The sequence below is a fragment of the Limulus polyphemus genome, unplaced genomic scaffold (assembly GCF_000517525.1).
Source record: "Limulus polyphemus unplaced genomic scaffold, Limulus_polyphemus-2.1.2 Scaffold25, whole genome shotgun sequence".
In the NCBI taxonomy this organism is placed as follows: Eukaryota; Metazoa; Arthropoda; class Merostomata; order Xiphosura; family Limulidae; genus Limulus; species Limulus polyphemus.
In genome coordinates, this window is record NW_013665635.1 from 939,221 (window position 1) to 960,627 (window position 21,407).

Genomic DNA, 21,407 nt, shown 5'->3' on the forward strand with positions numbered 1-21,407 from the left:
CCTTGGCTGTGGTTTCACTAGATAGTAGATAGGGACAGTGGGAATCTCGTTACATTATGTGGTAAAGTATGTTTGGTAGGGATGCTTGTAAGTTGTAAGCTGATTTCTCCAAGCCCATTCCCTTGGCTGTGGTTTCGCTAGATAGTAGATAGGGACAGTGGGAATCTCGTTACATTATATGGTAAAGTATGTTTGGTAGAGACGCTTGTAAGTTGTTAGCTGATTTCTCCAAGCCCGATCCCTTGGCTGTGTTTTCGCTAGATAGTAGATAGGGACAGTGGGAATCTCGTTACATTATATGGTAAAGTATGTTTGGTAGGGACGCTTGTAAGTTGTAAGCTGATTTCTCCAAGCCCGTTCCCTTGGCTGTGTTTTCGCTAGATAGTAGATAGGGAAGCTTGTAAGTTCGTGTGTAGTGCAGTTTTCAATTTATTTCTATTTTCCACTCTTTTAATAATATTTTGGGCAGGTTGCTGATTTTATGTATGTAACTTACTGGGGTAAATTTTGGAAGCCTTAGGGCTAATCTTATTGCTCTGTTTTGTTGTATTTGTAGTTTTTTAAGGTTATTTTCTGACATTTTATAGGTTATTTGACAGCCACATTCTATAAGTGGGCATACAAACGTTTTGTATATTTTTAGAGAATGTTGTGGGTGTGTTTGCCTGCAATGATCCTTATGTAGTTGATACGTTTGCTAATCGAGGCAAGTATGTTCTGAATGTGTTTGTTCCATGTTAGATGAGCGTCAAAGGTGATACCGAAAAATTTGATGTTGTTACTCATTTTTATTTGTATATCTCCTAATTTAAGTTTGATTTTCTTGAAAGTTTTCATATGTTTGCGTAGTTTTTGAAGAAGGCTATTCGTTGTGTTTTTGTTGTTTTGTTTAAACAATCTATTTATTCAAAAAATCTACATTAATGTAATGAGAATAAACCTTTATTTCTGACTTCCAGCAAATTCTAAAGCTAGTAGAACTAGAAATAGTTTGAAAGTGAAAACAAATCTTACACAAAATTTGCAAGTTAATGGATATCAAAGTATTTAGTTCAACTGAAACTCAAACCTACTATACTAAAGTCAGTAGTAGAAAACTGGTTTATATTATTGTATAATGTTTCTAAAAACATATATACGCTAACTTAGGATGGAATGGAGAAAGTTTAAATTCTGGTAGAGTATAGCAGCCTATAATTTACTCAAAGAGCAACACATTTCTATCTTTGTAAAATTTATTATTTTTCACTAGTAAGTTTTGTATTGTATAATTTACATTCTGCTTTTTTTTCATGGCAGTAATAATACTGTACAGTGACCACGTATCAATACACTCATAATGCTGTTGGAAAATAGTTTAATGAATTATTTTACTAGAAGTTAATAGTCATTCTTTGAACAACATGTTATTTTAGTACAAACCTTGAGATTTTCTAAAGTTTCTTTGATGCCAGGTATGTCAGTTGGATATGGTGTACCACACACAAATGTTTCTGTCTCATCCAACCAAAAAATTAAATCCAACATTTCTTCTTTAACTTCAGCAAGCTGACTACCATCTTTTTCTAATCTGTAATAAAGAACAAATTTAACATATTACATTTTATGAACTGAAATGGGTCTGCAATATTAAAGTTTGTGATACTACATTAATATTAAATGTATGGAATATTTTTTTTAGCTTCAGTTCATACACAGAAACCCCGACAAAATAAAGAAACATAAATTGTAAAACTTTTTTTCTTTCACAAAATCTTAATTACCAATAGCTATGCTGAAGAAGAAAGTATGATATTCTGAGTACACTGATTCTAAAACCTGCTGACAACAATGGACTACACTGGTTGAGTATTCATATTAAAATGATTTTGGAGCTTTACCATATCATTATAGCCTATTTTGCCATATATGGTCATGCTCTATCTGATTACCACGCATTTAGACAAAACTCCTCCAACAAACTTTCTACTGCAAAAGGCCTCACCATTGTATTCAAAGCACACCCCTCCTTCATACAGGTTTCTCATAATTTATCTAATGTATGAGGATGACAGTTTCCAGTACCAGTTCGGCAGACTGAGAACACAAAAATCCATAAGATCTGCTTCCTGTGACTTTAATAATATGTCTTCATATTAAATAGCATGAATACCAATTTGATTCTCCAGCTGCCAGAGGTATGTGGATAGTTAAATAGATATGCCGTGGAAGCAACTTGTGTACATGTAACTTATGTCATTTTTCCAGATGGAGATCTTTCTAAACTATATTGTATACTGCCTCCTGGGAGATGTGGATGTATTTTGTCATTGCCCTTTGTTTTTATGAATCCTCACCTATTATAAACCATCACACACTGCTTACCAAGATTGGAGTATGACTTGTAGTATGTCTTATTTTGGATTGTTCTGATACCCCAAGTTAATCCATCTTCCTTTGTTTCCCAATGCTATTAAGTACAAGTGATATCACTGTCTTAAAAATTCTAAATTCCCAATCTGAACACATCTTTATGATCCGAGTGTATGAATATTTTGCACTGGAAATGGCTGTTACACACCCTCTCTAACATCAAACAATTTATGGTGGCATCATACTATCCACGAAACAGCAAACAATGTCAAAATGTAGTTCTGATAAAAGCCACTTTACACTATGACTTTATATCGGCCATGGTTGTCACATGATTTTTTGATTTGCATATACGAAATTTTTGTTAATATAACATACTCAGTGCTCTGTGTACATGGATATTGCAAGGAATTTTTTAGAGGGTTCATTTCTGTTCATAGTGCATCTTGCTCAGATATATGTATGTGTACATATATACAGTTTGTATGAATACACTGGTTATGCTTAGACTGTATAAGTGCTAGCTACATCAGCAGATGAATCATCTTTATGCATATCTTTCCTGATATGAAATTGATAACTAAAGTTGAATTCTTAACCATTTATTTCTAGTAAAAAGGTCCTTCGCACTTTTTAAAACACGATAAGGGTGAAAACTATATTAGTTGTGTCCTGAAAGTAGCAACTAACTTTTCTCTGCGTGAAGCAAGATCAGTTACTAAACTCTTCCAGCGTCGGTTGATCGAGTCTAACTGTTCTTGCAACAAGACAGCATCTGGTGGGGAGCACTGTTCAGCCACTCGACGGCCAGTAGTTGTGACCAATTCCAGAAGGGTCATCTTTTCCGTGACTTGTTGTTGTAAGCTCTGCAAAAAAATTAAATAAAAAAATAACAACACATAAAAAAAAAACAAATCTAACATCATATTTAGCTCTTGGAAGAAAATATTACTTTCAGATAATATGCAGCTCAATAAAATATGTTTCTATTTAGAATTCAACTCTAGTAAGAGAATATAAATTTGACATCATATTTATCACTAGGAAGAAAGAACTGCCTTTATATCACATTTAGCTCTAGGAAGAAAGAACTGCCTTTATGTCACATTTAGCTCTAGGAAGAAAGAACTGCTTTTATGTCACATTTAGCTCTAGGAAGAAAGAACTGCCTTTATGTCACATTTAGCTCTAGGAAGAAAGTTCCTAACGATAAATGTGACATAAAAGCAGTGTTTTCTTCCTAGAGATAAATGTGACATAAAAGCAGTTCTTTCTTCCTAGAGCTAAATGTGACATAAAAGCAGTTATAAAAGCAGTGTTTTCTTCCTAGAGATAAATGTGACATAAAAGCAGTGTTTTCTTCCTAGAGATAAATGTGACATAAAAGCAGTGTTTTCTTCCTAGAGATAAATGTGACATAAAAGCAGTGTTTTCATCACATTTAGCTCTAGGAAGAAAACATTGTTTTTATATCACACTTAGCTCTAGTAAAAATCATATTCAGGTCTAGGAAGAAATGTCAATACAGAATCACATCTAATGACCAAAAACAGGACAGTTCAGATGAATTTTCAGCAACAAATTTGTTAAAGCAACAAAACTACTGTCATGAAAACTGTGAATAACTGGAAAATAATTCTTAAAATATCATAGCACCATTATACAAAATTTTATCTCAAACTAAGCCAAAAACAACTGAACTTCTTCACAACAGTTTCAAGTCTTTTATTCAAATCTTTTTTTCACTGCCAAATGATCTCACAAGTCCTAAACATGTGGGGAAGTGCTAAAACATAGACTATATTAAAACAGGAATCATAAAACAAAAGTAACTCATTTATTTCAATTTAAGAGTATTTTATGTTGTTTTTTTCCAATTAATTTTACTACTTTCCTAGGAGAAGTAATAATAACAAAAAAAGTTTCCCACTAAAGATTTTGTAAAGACAAATGTTGACTTGTCTTGAAAATATTTAAGATTGAACAATACACTTTGTTCAAGCATTGTGCTCATCATCTTTTGTTATACTCATACCAGAACAGATAATAACATGATTCTGATTTTTTGTTTATCAGTTATAAGTTTATCACAACATTCTCAGCTCTATATGATGTACGTATACAAAAAGATGCACGAAAATTCAGAATATGGGATATTAGAAATAAGTGTCTACAAATAAAATAACTTCCAGGAAAAATGCATTTTTGAAATAAAAGAAAAGGAAGATGTAATATCATGCTAGGTGTTAGCTGCTTATGTTTAGGCCAATTAAGATTAACTTGCAGTTAAACATCCCCACCTGTTCATACCACGAAAATTTTTTCTCACACAATTAGAGGGATGTCACTCCTATTCTCCGATTTTTTTCTTCTCAGAAAAATAATTTCTTCTCTTCCTCGCCATTATTTTGCAAAATTAAGTCTGATTAACTGCCAAGTTATTTTGTGGACTAATGCAGACTCTTTATATAAACAATTATTTATCTAATAGTATCCACACAAATGTGATAATTTTGAAGTGCATTTCGATCCACAGAAAAAATATTTCAGAAAAGTTTAAGTATACGGAAGTAAATACTTTAAAGTAACCAGAGGATGCACTTAAGTTTTAAAAATTATGTATTGCAAACACAACATGCTAAAACAAAAAAAAGGATGCAACTGTGTGTGATGTTACATGTAGTAATTTTTAACTTATAGATTTTTGACGAATTTTTCTTTCCATCCCATGTTTACATTTTGATGCTAGATTACCTATCTGAAAACACCAAAAATTTATTTTATGATAAGACATCAGGTAAGCTTAGTTAGGTTTAGTGACTACAGGGCATATGCATTTAATTATAGCAAAAAAAAAAAGAACAAAAAAAATTTGGTATGATATACACACAGATCTTTTACAAATACAAATGTGTGCATCTTTTTATGTGTATATGAAATATGCAGGTTTTTCTGAATAAGTGCTAACTCTGGTAACAAATGCTATAATTATAAATAATCTAGACTGGTGATTAGTTACCTCTTGGTGCCTTCGAGCTTTTTCAAAGTCAAGATCACCACTAGGGAGTCTTGTACGCACAAGGATAGTCTCAGTCTCAGACAGCCAATTACTTAGTGTTCGTAAGCTGGTATCAAACTTCTGCCACACGTCCCTAGCTTTGAGCCAACGACTGAAAAATAAAGAAACATAATTATATTCTATTATGTTCAAAATTGTATCAGTTAATAAAAACTACCAAAAAGTACTCAAGAAACCTAAATAAATTGGCAAAATTTGATAAAGCTTTTGAAAATTACTGAAGTATGATCCTTATTTTTTACATTTTCACTATAAAAATGAAGTTTAAGAATGTCATCTTTCTCTGATGATTAAAAAAGTACTAAGGTGGGTGTATAAAAGTAAATTATGCCAGGCAGATTCCACATTTAAACTAACACAAAGTTGGATACTTGTTAGCCTGATTGATTAGTCTAGGTAGACGTTTTTATTATTAATTAAGGGTAGTGCAAATGAATGTTTCACTTTACATAAACAATCACGAAGTTTTAAAATACTGCAATAAACTACTTCTGAAAATATGACATCATACACATTCCTGTTCTTTTAAGATAAACTAAAGTTCTTGCTAAATAGAGTAAAAAGGTGGCATAAATTGTAGGCTTTGAAGAAATACTGTAGCAATAGTTCTACAGACTGTCTGCCATAAATTGTAGGCTTTGAAGAAATACTGTAGCAATAGTTCTACAGACTGTCTGCCATAAATTGTAGGCTTTGAAGAAATACTGTAGCAATAGTTCTACAGACTGTCTGCCATAAATTGTAGGCTTTGAAGAAATACTGTAGCAATAGTTCTAAAGACTGTCTGCCTTTTTTTTTTATATAAAGTTATTCTTTAGTTTTACACGAGAAAGATTTTTAATGTTTAGAAATAATAAGCAAGGAGTTATACTACAGCCTACAAACTATACCACTTATTTTTTTTCCACTATAACTAATAATTGATATTAAATGATAAAAACCCTATAACCTAAGTGCTTTTGAAATGTAAACCTTTCAAAAGTGTTAGAGTTATAGGGTTTTATCATTTTATACCAAGACTTCTTGAGCCTAAATATTTTTCTGACTAATAACTGATAGATGTGTTTTTAACACATTCCCTTAGATGTACTGATTCAAATTTTTCTACAAGTTAAAATGAATGTGAAAAATGCACTATCTTGTTTCCTAACAAATATATTCAATTTGTGTGTTATTAAAATACAGAAGTCCAATCTCACTTGTATCTTTCTGTATATGCTTGTTTCACTTTTGTCCATTCCTCAGAAAGTTTGTCCAGCACCCTGGAAAGCTGTTGGCTTTCTGTTCCAGACTTTTTTTTAACCAGTGCTTGACCTTCAACTTTCACTGCTTCAAGGTTGGGTTTCAGCGATTCTAAGGCACCTTTCACAACCTGTAATATTTGAAAGCAAACAAATATACGAAGTGGATAGTTCATTTTTACCTTATGTTGATTGTGCAGGCTGAATTACCTCTAGCTCTTTTACAAATAATCTGGGGAATTTTAAGTCAGACTAATGTATCACTCATGTGTATCCTATCTTATTCTCTGACTTTTGACTTTTTTCAATTACAAAAATATTAAGGATTTGTTGTTGTTTTTCTACAAAGTGCCTGAATACAGAGTTGATGAGTTTTAGTACATGGTGAAAGATCTAATTAAAATATAACTATGCTAGTTTATGGCTTTTGGTCTAGACCTGCTTTAAATTATATGATACTTAATTTCTCTCAACTATAATGTATCAAATACTTTTAAATTTGATAATATTAAGTGATAAAAAACTGCCTCAGAAACTAATATTTATTTAATTGAGTAAGTTTCTATTTAGATAAAGATATATAATTTATGTCAAAACTGCTACAATAAACAAGTTCAGTTTTTGAAATATAAATGAATTACGTATTAAAATTGTGTTATTTTTGGGTAAGAAACAATCATCAATCCAATGTTGAGATTCAAATAGCAATTTGTAATCAATACAATTAATATTTTAAAATGGAATGAATTCACAGAACTTTGCAATGCACCTTTAATTCACTCTCCTGCTTGATAAACTCTTCAAAGTCTTTACCAACAAGTTCTGGCTGGTGAAGTTGTCGGTTAACAGAGGCAATAGCTTCTCTCAATTTGTCAACTTTTGCAATAAAATTTGAAGAGACATTTTCAGTTTTGGAGTTATTAATTTCAGTGCCTGGGCTCTTTTCTGTCTGAGTAACCACAGTTTTGGTGTGTGGAAACTCTGGTTTTTGCAGAGTACTAAGCTGGGCTTCAGCCTGAAGCCACAGTTGGACTAGTCGTTGGAGCAGAAACTGTAGAGCACTGTGCGGTACTCCTTGTTCCTGTAGTACCTTGGCTTGTTGTTGTAGTGCTGCCACCTCTTGGCCAACTTTACCAGCTTGTTCTTGTACAGCCTGAAGGTAGGACAAGATATATAAAGTATGCCTAAATTAATCAATAGTACCTCAGACACAATACTCTGAAAATCAGCAACTTGGTTAACAGCATTTACTAGAAATAATTTCCAAAAATGTAAACGTCTTTTTTAATAATTTTATGCAGCTTAATATTTGAATAACACTATATTCAGCTAGTTAATAAACATGTGACTTCTAATAAACAAGCTATACACATCAAATTTCCGATAACTACATATCAAATGAAAAGATGTATGACACATATAAAACTGTAATTGCTTGAACTTCAGGAGAAAATCTTACTTTTTATTCTAGATTATGGTCCACAAAAATATACTATCTGTTGTCCACAATGACTTTATTTAAAATTCAAAAGAGCAACAACAACTTTATCATTTTTCCACTATTAAAGTAATTTCGGTGTTTACTTAGAACTTTTTAAGCTGATCTATCATGTTAAACTTAATAAATCATTAAGTATTAAAATTATTAAAACATAATTTATTAAGAAAAAGATGTTTGAAGTTTTAAATATTACAGGGTTAGCCTATAATTTATGTAGTTTTGAATTTTTTTTTAGAGAATAATTAACAATAAAAATAATTATAATGTATGATTTAAAAAGTCCTCCATTGTAGTAATTAGAAAATGACATTAGGTTAATTAGCATAGCCACTACTACTGTTTTCAGATAAGAAAAACTGAAGCTATGTTAGTCAACAGCTACTAATATGCGTATCAAGTTTACCTAGATTGTGCACTGCTTCGTATTTATCACACATCATTTTAACTAATTTCTGGTAGGAGTTTGTACAAAACAGTTAGACTTATGAATCGATAAAAATTTGATAATCATATTTCAGAAAAATCAGGTCTGCATGGAATCTTTAGTTCATACCGTTGAATAATCTCAGATTATCCAAATCAGGAGAAATTGGTTGTATTATACTTATAACTGATGTGTACATCAAGCAGTATATCAAACACATTAGATAAGTCTTATATTTTGACAGAAAATTAGTTCAGGAAACCCCCAAAACGTCTTTACAAAATAAGAATTTTTAAGACTTTTTTTACACTGACGGCTTATATTTCTGAAACACTCAAGCCCTTTAATGTCACTTATTGGAGTGTTCGTTGAAACAGTCTAAAATGAAACAAGTAAAGTCTGAAGAAATTATATTCATGCAAACCTTTTATTGATTGGAAATAAAAGTTGTAAGCATGGTCTAAAGAATTATTTTAGCAAAAACTACATAATGTTTGTTATAAAAAAAAAAAAAGAAGATTTTGTTTTTAGGCTTCTGGTTTTGTCTTTTTAAAGTTTTGCATACTAAATACGCATTAGTCGTGACATAATTACATTTTGTTAGAAAAACAACAACAATAAAGTTTGTACTTAAATTCCCATCATCATCATGAATGTAATTACTTCAAATAACTTTTTTAAGCTATAGTAATTGGTTCTCACTTTCTGTTGCTGCTGACTGTTCCTAGCTTGTTCTAAGTTTTGAAGAAGGCTAACAAGTTGGGCAAGTACTCTGTCACGTTCTTCTTCCAGCTTCTGCCAGTTTGACCTTAACTCCCTTAGTTTCTGTTGTTGAGCATTTCCTTCTTTCTTAGCCATCCTCCAATTTTTAGAAATGCCTTCCAATTTCTTCTTTATCTGGAGGACTTGAGAAGATTCTGATGGACCAATTCGATGAAGCATTTTATCCCCTTCTGTGCTAACCTGTACTACTCGAGAGTCCATTTTTCCAATATCCTCTCTATTTTGCTAAAATGATTATCAGAGTTTTGTTTACATTTATAGAAGTTTTTTGTTGAAAAACAAAACGTATCAGTATTAAACTTACAGTTTAATAACATGCATGCATTATTTATTTAATGTCTCAGGGAAAAATTCAGAAACTCCATTTTAGATGCATGGAATAAAAATAAGATGGAAAGTAATAATTTTATATACATAAAAAAAAAGTTAAGCTATGTCACCACAAGACTGTACTCAAACATGACAAAATATCCTATAACTTTATTGAAAGTCTTTTGTAAAAGGCAACACATCAGAAAATATTCTTACCAAGTTTAACAGAAGTCAGTAGAATAATATTCCTGTCCAGTTTAATGTAAGTCTTTTATATGCCTCAACATAATAATAAAAATTCCTACCAAGTTCACTGAATGTATTTGCACACATATCGACATATTTGACAACATTTCTATCAAAACTTGTGAAATTCTGCTATACAAATCTATAAAGTTTAGTGAAGGTCTTTTGTACACATCAACATACAATATTTCTACCAATTTAGTGAAGGTCTTTTGTACACATCAACATATGATATTTCTACCAATTTAGTGAAGGTCTTTTGTACATATCAACATATGATATTTCTAACAATTTAGTGAAGGTCTTTTGTACACATCAACATACAATATTTCTACCAATTTAGTGAAGGTCTTTTGTACACATCAACATACAATATTTCTACCAATTTAGTGAAGGTCTTTTGTACACATCAACATACGATATTTCTAACAATTTAGTGAAGGTCTTTTGTACACATCAACATACAATATTTCTACCAATTTAGTGAAGGTCTTTTGTACACATCAACATATGATATTTCTAACAATTTAGTGAAGGTCTTTTGTACATATCAACATATGATATTTCTACCAATTTAGTGAAGGTCTTTTGTACACATCAACATATGATATTTCTACCAATTTAGTGAAGGTCTTTTGTACACATCAACATATGATATTTCTACCAATTTAGTGAAGGTCTTTTGTACACTTTAACATATGATATTTCTACCAATTTAGTGAAGGTCTTTTGTACACTTCAACATATAATATTCCTAAGAGTTCAATGATATTTCTACCATGAATAAATGTATGAATTATCTAACACAAGAAAGCATTAAAACAACACAAATTGATAAAGGAAATGCCACTATAATCATGAATCCCAATGAATACATTGACAAAATGGATGGCATCTATCAGACACAAACATATTCAAGCCAATAGATGCCACTGCAATCATGAATACCAATGAATATATAGACAAAATGGATGGCATCTTATCAGACACAAACGTATTCAAGCCAATAGATGCCACTGCAATCATGAATACCAATGAATATATAGACAAAATGGATGGCATCTTATCAGACACAAACATATTCAAGCCAATAGATGCCACTGCAATCATGAATATCGATGAATATATAGACAAAATGGATGGCATCTTATCAGACACAAACATATTCAAGCCAATAGATGCCACTGCAATCATGAATATCGATGAATATATAGACAAAATGGATGGCATCTTATCAGACACAAACATATTCAAGCCAATAGATGCCACTGTAATCATGAATATCGATGAATATATAGACAAAATAAATGGCATCTTATCAGATATAAACCACTTTAAAGACTTCTTTATCACTGTTTTCTTTCTGTGTGTGCTAGACTGGACCAAAGTAGACCCTCCCCCAACATTAAATTTATCACAGAATATGAAAAAAGATGAACAATTGACAACTATCAACTTCAATATCACAAGACACGATACTCATTTCAAAACAAAATTCATAGAAAAATAACAACTCATATTTGGCTGTACATCCCCTGAGGTTCTGTACATGAAACAAAACAAAAACTTAATGTACTAGAAAAACTAATTAATACACCTACAAAGCTCTGCTCACCCAACAACTTTAATGATAAACTTAATCAACTAAAACACTTCATTGACTTGAACAATTTTCCTCCAAAAGTAAAAAATATTACACAAAGAAACATTCATCAAAAACACAATAAACACCCAACCACTAACCCCAAATCTAATGAAACACTACACTGCTGTATACTTTACAGGAGAGAAATAAGTAACAAAATAACTAACATTTGGGAAAAAAAAACTTACCATCCATCACAACGTTATAATAACCATTTAGTTGTTATAAGGACAGACTAACAGCTTTTTAAGCACAAATTAAGTATGAAAGCAACACAAATTTACAAAAATACAAAGTTAATTACCCAACTAATTTCTACATATGTGGTACATCCAAAGTAGTTGGGTAATTAACTTTGTATTTTTGTAAATTCACGTTTTTGTTACTTAATTTGTGCTTAAAAAACCTGTTAATCTTCATAACATCTATAAAATGCAAATTCACCCCCATAATGAGTTTCATATAAGCAAAACAAGTTACAAAACAGAAAACAACAGCATTTCATGTTTTTGAACACTGCTATTCAAATAAATATACCTGCAGAAAATGCAAAAATACTAAACAAGGAAGCCAACATAAACAAAAAATATAAAAACTCTTGTAGTACAAATGCAAAAACCCACGTTAAACCAATACCAAAGGACATGTTTAAACCCACACTAAGAACTTTCACTAATTACTGCTGTGTGTTTAGTTTACTTTCTACTCCTTTCCAACTCGATGATCATACTATACTTTTATTTGAACTCTAGATTAAACTAGAATGTTCCTTAAAAATTGGTATTTGAATATTTTTATTTTTGCATAATAATATATAATCTGTTTGTAATTACTTTAATGATCAGTTTTGAATCTCCTTAATCTGATAAGAAATCTGAACAGGTTAAAACATTGTGATGCTTGTTTTTGTGATCTGTAATAAAACGATTTATACTACTTATATCAGTAATCTCTACAGTTTATTAATTTTAAGTGCAATATTACAATAGTGAAAATCTGTTCCACATATCAACATTAGTCAATAATTTTATTTGCATTTCAACATCATATAAAACTAATCAATAGAACTTTATTTTTTACCTACCAAGATTTTAAAGTAACATAGAATACTACCTAAAATACTGCGCCAATTAAACTACTGGTATACGAAGCGTAATATTGTTTTACTAATTTAACATTATGTCAGAGGAAAATTTTACTATACCTTTTCTATTTCATCAATTTCTCGTGTCACATCAGGAGACTGAAGATGATAGCCATCTTTAAATTTTTTGTCCAAATTATCTATGGATTTCAAGGTGTCATCAAGTTTTACTATCAAATCTTCCAGTCGAGGAGATCCTGGTTCAGAAGATGACAGCTGAACTGGAGAAGCCCGAAGTTCTGTTACAATACTTCTCTGGACTTCAATCACCACCTCTGTTCGGCCCTGCTGTTTTTGCTGGTAATAATTCTTCAGAAGTCACATAAATAGTGTTTAAAATTGACTTACTATGTTTAGTATTAAAATCAAATAACCTAGGAGTAATATGGGCATGTACATTTACTAACATTCGAACTAATTAAGCAGGCCTGGAATTGGGTCTATTAGATTCTACATCTGCACTGATAGGACCTGAAAAATTACTGGTTGGGGAATGATGGATGCTGCTTTGGGGAACAGACAACTTCATTGATGTATCTTTATTTTGATAGATATTATAACTAAGATACATTTTCAATGAAATCATTAATATTTCATAAACAAATTACAAATCTATTGATCAATTTAGACAAATAGTGTAATCTTTCTTCAGAAATAACTTAGGGGTATTATGGCTATGTTAGTAACTGGTTTCAAAACCAACTAAGATGAGATAGTACTGCTCGTAAGGGACAGTACACACGTTTACCACACTCACAGAACTCATGGTCATGTTTTCACATATACATTGATGTTAATCACACTTTATAAAAATAACATTCTAGAGTCTTGAGTCTGTTTCCTCCACTCTTGAACAAGTCTAATGTGATTGCCATATTTATGCACTAATGCCAAAAACTGCAATTTCCATTGTGACAAGTTTTGCAAAGGACATTGAAATAAATCTTAACCACACATATTGAAAAACTTATCATGGAACCTCTACAGTGTGTGGATGTTGGTCATGTTTCAGTAGACGAAAAGTAGAAACGTTCACTAAAGCTGCATCAGGGAATTTGACAGGTAAATGGGTGAACATAATTATTATAATTCCAAATTCTTTAGCCATCTTGTTTCATGAAAATAGCCATTGATTTTAAATTATGGATGTAACCTTGTTAGATTCTGGAATGTAAGCCTTTTTGTTTGGTACAATAACATTTATGCTTCATCTCAATGGTTCAGAAGGTTCTCTTTTATAATCACAGATTTCACTCTGCAGATTGGCTTGGGGTGTGGTTTTGGAGCATGCTGCTGTTTTAAGTGCTCTGCCATACAAGTTTTTCTTTGTTTTTTTGTGCAATAATATAGGCTCCATTCTTTGAAATATTGTCTTTTGAATCTGTGTCATTTAATCTCGCTACACAAATATCCTTCCCACGAAAAGACTGATACATTCATCCAGCTGTCAATCGAATCTTGGCAGCATTGTATTTTTAAAAGATTGAGAATTTGTCACAAATTAAATATATATATGTATATGTACCAAAATTATGATTCATGGCATCATTCCACTGCATTCACATAGTTTCACTGACACTCTGCAAACACACACACATACATGAATATATTATATTCTTATTTAACATTCTGATATATCATGTCTGACACTTTTAAAGTCCACAATAACATTGTCCAATTTCTTTAAAAACACATATTTAGTATTTGGTTAAATACCATGCTTTAAATAAGGAAAGAAATCACTCATTGCATCAATAATAGTTGCATCAAATATGAAACAAAAGTTCTCAATTCAGTTATAAGTGGAAGAAATTGCCTTCAATTAGACTAACACCTCTGTTACCCATTACACAATTATAAATAGAGTATATTTATATTATTACGAATAAGTAATAGCAACTATGTTACTATCTGTAAAAATTGATCTTTTATTGCTTTTTTTCCGGGATTTTTAAAAGATAATCCACGAAAGAAAGTTACAAGTTTGACATCTTTCTCTTGCATGATTATGTTTTACACCTTATAATTACATTTACCCGTGACAAAATATCATAAGAATAATCTTACATGCAAGAATTAAAAACTTAAAACTTATCCCTATCAGGAGAGCTCCAAGTAATACATCTTTATGGTTAACAAAGCACATACTATGGCAAAATGACATGGTTCAAATATATATATTTTCACTTGTGTTACTAATTCACAGTTTTAAATTTTCTTTAAAGAAATGTGAAGTATTTTATCAAAAGTCATATATATACTATAATACCTGACTACTTGGACACAAAATTTACATTTCTATCACAATTAAAACATGTAGAGCCTTGAAATATGAAAATACATAAACACCCTGAATGAGTATTTGATATTTTAAACAGAAAAAATACCTTAATTCTGTCTGAAACAGTGTCCCAGCGTTGATTTAGGTGTGTCAGCTCAGGTTCCACAGTTTGTTGGTACCTGTCTCCCACTCGGATGAGCTCAAGAGCATCATCTCGTAGGTCATCAACCTTGCTGCTCATATCAACTAATTCTGAATGCAAAGTCTAGAGGAAAAACAAACATTAATAGGATCTGGTATTTTTACAAAACCAAGCATGATTTCTTATACGAAATTGAAGTTCTACAGTACTGAATGTAGCATGCTTATAAACTTTATATGAATACATATAGTATTTTACAGAAAACAAATTTTAAAAATGAAATTACGAGGAAAAGTAAGGGCACATTTTCCCAAACTTTAAACCCAGTTGGCATAGAAATTTCAGTAAAAACAATCATTATTAACATACATCAACCCCATTTAATTTTTCACACTTTTTAATGGTTGAAAATAAAAGCTCTTTTGAAACAGTACAAGTACATCTTTCCCTATGGAAAGGGTAATAAATAAGTGCTTACTGCATCATATGTACTTGTGAAATGACGCTTTAAAGGAGGTATTGCTCCCGATCACCAAGAAATAACACACTTCATACAAAATATTATTTCAGACCACCATGAAGCAACACAGTTCTCATTAAATATTCTCCTGTATCACTATTAGATCACAGTGAAAGGATGCACTTTACAATAAACATTTCTTGATCAGTAGTTCACCATGACGTGATACATATCATACCAGAGATGTAGAGTGATTTCATACATTAATGGTGCATCAGAAGATTAGCTGTACTAACGATAGAGAGAAACAAGCAAAGGTACAAGAACTACTTCCTGGATGTTAGAATGCTATAAAATGCTTTTAAATAACCTATAAGGTTCTTCTTGGGAGACACACAATTAAAATATCATCAAATAAAATAAATATTTTTACCCCAGAGTGCTACTACATGATTCAACATAAAACTAAAACGAGAGGCAAAAAATATTAGATAAGAGCAAACCAATCTGTTTTAGAGTTTTAAGTATAAATGTGTGGGTGTTAAGGATTCTTCTACAGTAGGTGTCTGTGTCTTGTTGGCAATAAATTTGAACAATAAATGGACAGCATGCACTCCACTTGTTTTAAAATTATATATTCAAAACAAGTTAAATGTATGTACAAAAATTCTTTACACTATGGAGATCACAGTTGTATCTTAAACAGTATATAGTTTTCTTCTTGTCAAAAGGCCACATAGGCTGATTCAATTTCTTTAGAATCCAGCTGACAAACCAAACTATTTTTCTCCTACTTTTATTACAATAGTATCAGTGAATAATTCACTTGTGCTACCTCATGGGTTACCACAGTTATATCCTGAACTTCAAATAATTGTCTTCTTTTCATCAATGTCCACACAGGTTGGTTCAATTAGTTTAGAATACCCTTTTACAAGAAAAATTCTTCTTCTTATCTCTACCAACCTGTTAAACTCACTTTAACATATCAACCATTAAGGGTATTCACTCACAATATGGCTAACTTCATATTTTCTAACTTTCTATGACTTTCACTTGACTTTACTTTTACTCTGCTCCCACTTGTTTGGTTGCTGCTATTTATATGTTTATCATTGAGGCCTCTAGAATTTTCTATAGCTTCAACACCAATGAATTGCAAACACAACATATGACTCTTACCCAGTTATGTAACCAAACTTGTCATAGCTATTGCCTTTGAAATAATTGCTTTTAACTCTCGTTATGAAAAAAACTAAACAATTATGAAATATTAACTCACAAATTAAATATATAAATAATACCTATACTAAATAGCCTTGTATATCCAGCACTCATGTTAAAGAAAAATCAGAGCTTAGTTCAGAATTTACATTTATATTCTGTATATCACTCTCTAGAAATATAATAATAAAAGTGACTTCTTATATAAAAATTATAATTACTTTTTTTTAACAAAAGGTTCAGATAAAAAAATTAAAAACCCACTTTTAGTCTCTGTTTACGTGAATGACCAAACTCAGTTTCAGGTGAGAGTTTCTCCAAGGTATCAAGTTCAGCTTCTGCATTAACAAGCCAAGACTTCACTCTCTCTAGGGAACTCATAAATTCTTGTAGTCTTACAGATCCTTCCTGATCAGTGTCCTGAGTTACAAAATCAAACATGAGTTTTATGCAATAGCATTATGAACTATTTGCAAGAATTTTTACAAAACACACACATTAAAATATGAAAATAGTGATGGATTCATCACAATACCATTTTCCTTTTTATTCAAAAGTAAGTTTATTATAAGCATTAACCTACAATCTTTTTTTGCAAGATCTTTAACCATAATCGTGATGAAAAATTTGGTAGATGAGAAAAGCCTGAAAAAAACACCATAATTTGGTTGTAAATCTCACACTTAAAATAGTAAACGAAAATCTTTTCTTTAGTATTAAAATTTACTCCTCCAACTTTTAACTAAATGCACAAAATATAAGACAAAATCTGAAAAACCTTAATGTAGAACCCATTAAAGTACAAAAACAGTATGGAACACACACACACACACTTCACATGTGTGTGTGTGTAACCCATACATAAATGTTAAAACTCAGCATTAAAATAGATTCCCAAAATATATTAACTCCTTAAATGTGAGCAGACGGTGCCAGTGCCTGGCCAAAAATCTCAATTTATCCAACAGATTGTGAAAAAATTCAATAACATTTATGTCTTTTTGGTTGAAAACTAATCCAAACCATGTTATTATCCACCTTTTATCAATATCCCCAAAGTTCAGTGAAGCACTCTCATTTGTTTTGAAATGAATTCCAGATCAACAGCAGAATGGACAAAAAATTACAGGTTTTAAGAGTTAATCAGAATCAGTGTGTGCGTGCGTGCATATACACACACAACGATAGAATTCTAAAGAAAGCAAGTCCTCAAAGTTACAAGAGCTGCTTATCTGTGTAAGCAACAAGATAGAAGGTTCTGATAGTTGTAAAAAAATAAACTGCCATTTTCAGCACTAGGAAAGTAAAGCATATTCTGAGGGATACAAGTAACAATAGTCATTATAAGGATTGGGAAATCAGAGTCTGATGGGTGTTTGAAAAAAACATCTCAGTGTGAGGACTAGTAACAGATTCTTATGAATATGTGTAATAATACAGTTAGTATAAGGACTGGGAAAATAAATCCAGAAAGATAAAAGAATCAATAATTAGTATAAGCAAAGAGAAAATAGATTCTGGAGGATACATGTAACAATGGTCACTGTAAACACCAAGAAAGCAGCAGGTTCTGAAGGATACAAGTAACAAAAGTCAATATAAAAACAACAAGAAAGCAGATTCTGAAGGATATGTGTAACAATAGAATACAAGTAACAATAGTTAGTATAAGCACCAAGAAAACAGATATTGAAAGATACAAGTAACAATAATTGGTTTTTAGCACCAAGAAAGCTGTTTTTGAGGAATACAAGTAACAATAGTTAGTATAAGTACTAAGAATCAAATACTGAAGGATACATGTAACAAATCAGTGTAAGCACTGAGAAAAAGTAATAATAGTCAATGCAGGAACAAAAACAGCATATCAAAAAGCAGTGGTTACTTGGAAATCAAAGCTTAATAAATATATTTAAAAAAATGTAAATGGTTTAAGAACTGAAAAATCAGATCCTGTTGCAGAAACAAAAAACATACAAAAAGCACTAAGGATGAGTGTCTTGAAGTATTTATAACAAACACTATACTGAATGACCATTGAAAGGGCATCTTTTGAAATATAAGGCAAACAATAGACTGAATGTCTACTGAAAGGGCATTTTTTGAAATATAAGACAAACAATAAACTGAATGATCACTGAAAGAGCATATCTTGAAGTATAAGACAAACAATAAACAGAATGACCACTGAAAGGGCATTTTTTGAAATATAAGGCAAACAGACTGAATGACCACTGAAAGAGCATATCTTGAAGTATAAGACAAACAATAGACAGAATGACCACTGAAAGAGCATATCTTGAAGTATAAGACAAACAATAGACAGAATGACCACTGAAAGAGCATATTTCTATATGTTTAAGATAAACATGGTTCTGGACTCTTCACTCTTACACACACATATATGATACATATTTTTCTTTATATACATATAAAATCATAAATAAATATATAGATACGTGTATAATTATAAAGCAAGTCTTTAAACAAAGCAAATTTTAGCAAAATGTCCAATTAAAACCAAACTAATTATTAAATACTGCTGTAGCTTTGCAAACAGAACAAGAGTGAATTATAATTTTAGCACTGTACTTGGCACAACTTTTAAGCAAATGTCAAGATTCATCAGAGTTCAAGAACCCTTATTTCCTAAGTCTTCTAGGAGATAAGAGATGGAAATATTTGGAATATAGTAAAAATTAAGTCAGAATGTCTGCTACGGTAGTCACTTCATTGGTCAGCTGAAGAAATATGTAAAAGAAGCTGACCAAATGAATACCTTCTTTAAACAACACTCAGACGGAAATATTACAGGACTTAACACAATGGAGAAGAAGCAAAGACTTGTCCAGAACAGGTAAAAATGACAGTGCCTTGTTTGTATTCAAGGCAGATAAACAAAATGCAGACTAATTTAATGAATATGACGAATTGAGATTGATGATTGTCCTGGCATGTTAAAATTTCTGTTCTCAGAGGACTCACAGGCCAGGTAAAATCATCTGATGGGCTACACCTGGTCATAGGCTAAAGACTGCCTACCCAAGTTTGTTTATTTTAGATTTTCACCGAAATCTACACAAAGGCTAACAGTACTAGCCACTCCCAAGTTTGAGATGATGGATTAGAAGGAAGGCAGCTAGTCAACAGCCCCACACTGCCAACTCCCTTGGCTACTCTAACTGAGTACTGAGATTTGATCATCTCAGCCCTGAAGGCAACAGGACACAAACCATGAATCCCTGGATTTACAGTCCAGAATGCAATTCACTAGGCCATGCCCAGCCAAAAGATATAGCAGCCATACATACCAGAAGAATATAAGTTTTCTTTACTACAAAAAACGTTTTTAAGTACAAGTAAAAATTAAAGTTGAAAAACAGCAATACCAAAACGATATTTATGAGATAAAAAACTAATAATCAGTGAATAATGATTAGTTTATAAAATTTTAAGTTCTTAAAGTCATAATATGTTTAAATCTGAGGAAATATTTATGTGTAAGCAGACAATTCAAAACATTAACCTCCACTTCTTTCTGACGATCTCTTAACTTCCTCTTAAGAGTGGTCCACTGTTTTTTAACCTCAGCTACACTTTCTGTAAGCTCAGGCAGACCAGGAGGTTGAGCTATTCCCACTAGAGTATCAGTCAAGTCACAAACAGATGATAACATTGCATGTCGCTTGTCCATTTCCTGCAGGGTTTGCTAATAAACACAAACAAAAGATACTGTGAGTTTCACAATGCCAGTTAGTCTGGTTTTTAAAAACAACACTGGTTTTATTTTATTTTTCTTCTCAATTATACATTTTTTTATTGTGATAAAAATTATAACTACACATACTGAAACAACCAAAACAAGTTTATAATTACTAATACAGTTTTTTTCTGTGATAAAAGTTAAAAAAGTTAAGTCTTCATTTTACTGTCTAATGTACTTATTTCTACTTCATAGCTTAACTTATATATGACTAGACTGTCAAAATCAATCCAAATGATAGTAACTTTCAAATTACAGCAAAAACAATCTTCATTTTACTGTCCAATTGATTTACTTCTACTTCACATTTTAACTCATATAAGACTAGATTGTCAGAAACAATCCAACTTACAGTCCCTTAAAAATTACAGCAAAAACAATCTTCATTTTACTGTCCAATTGATTTACTTCTACTTCACATTTTAACTCAGCAAAAACAATCTTCATTTTACTGTCCAATTGATTTACTTCTACTTCACATTTTAACTCATATAAGACTACATTGTCAGAAACAATCTAACTTACAGTCCCTTAAAAATTACAGCAAAAACAATCTTCATTTTACTTTCCAATTGATTTACTTCTACTTCACATTTTAACTCCTATAAGACTAGATTGTCAGAAACAATCCAACTTACAGTCCCTTAAAAATTACAGCAAAAACAATCTTCATTTTACTGTCCAATTGATTTACTTCTACTTCACATTTTAACTCATATAAGACTAGATTGTCAGAAACAATCCAACTTACAGTCCCTTAAAAATTACATCAAACTTTTGAGCTTCATTTTCATCTTCTCATGCTTAGGT

General features: G+C 31.3%; 1 protein-coding gene across 1 annotated transcript in view; it reads right to left on the minus strand.

The window, feature by feature from the left end:
* LOC106459004 (dystrophin-like) overlaps positions 1-21,407 on the minus strand; it is a 271,702-nt gene that overhangs the window by 94,556 nt on the left and 155,739 nt on the right. Inside the window, exons 35-44 of the mRNA XM_022385593.1 lie at positions 20,361-20,543; positions 17,099-17,254; positions 15,115-15,273; positions 12,788-13,024; positions 9,300-9,605; positions 7,442-7,825; positions 6,631-6,803; positions 5,372-5,522; positions 3,043-3,218; positions 1,423-1,570 (exon numbers count right to left, since the gene is read on the minus strand). Of these exons, the coding sequence (XP_022241301.1) occupies positions 1,423-1,570; positions 3,043-3,218; positions 5,372-5,522; positions 6,631-6,803; positions 7,442-7,825; positions 9,300-9,605; positions 12,788-13,024; positions 15,115-15,273; positions 17,099-17,254; positions 20,361-20,543 (2,073 nt within the window). The remainder of the gene's footprint in view (positions 1-1,422; positions 1,571-3,042; positions 3,219-5,371; positions 5,523-6,630; positions 6,804-7,441; positions 7,826-9,299; positions 9,606-12,787; positions 13,025-15,114; positions 15,274-17,098; positions 17,255-20,360; positions 20,544-21,407) is intronic.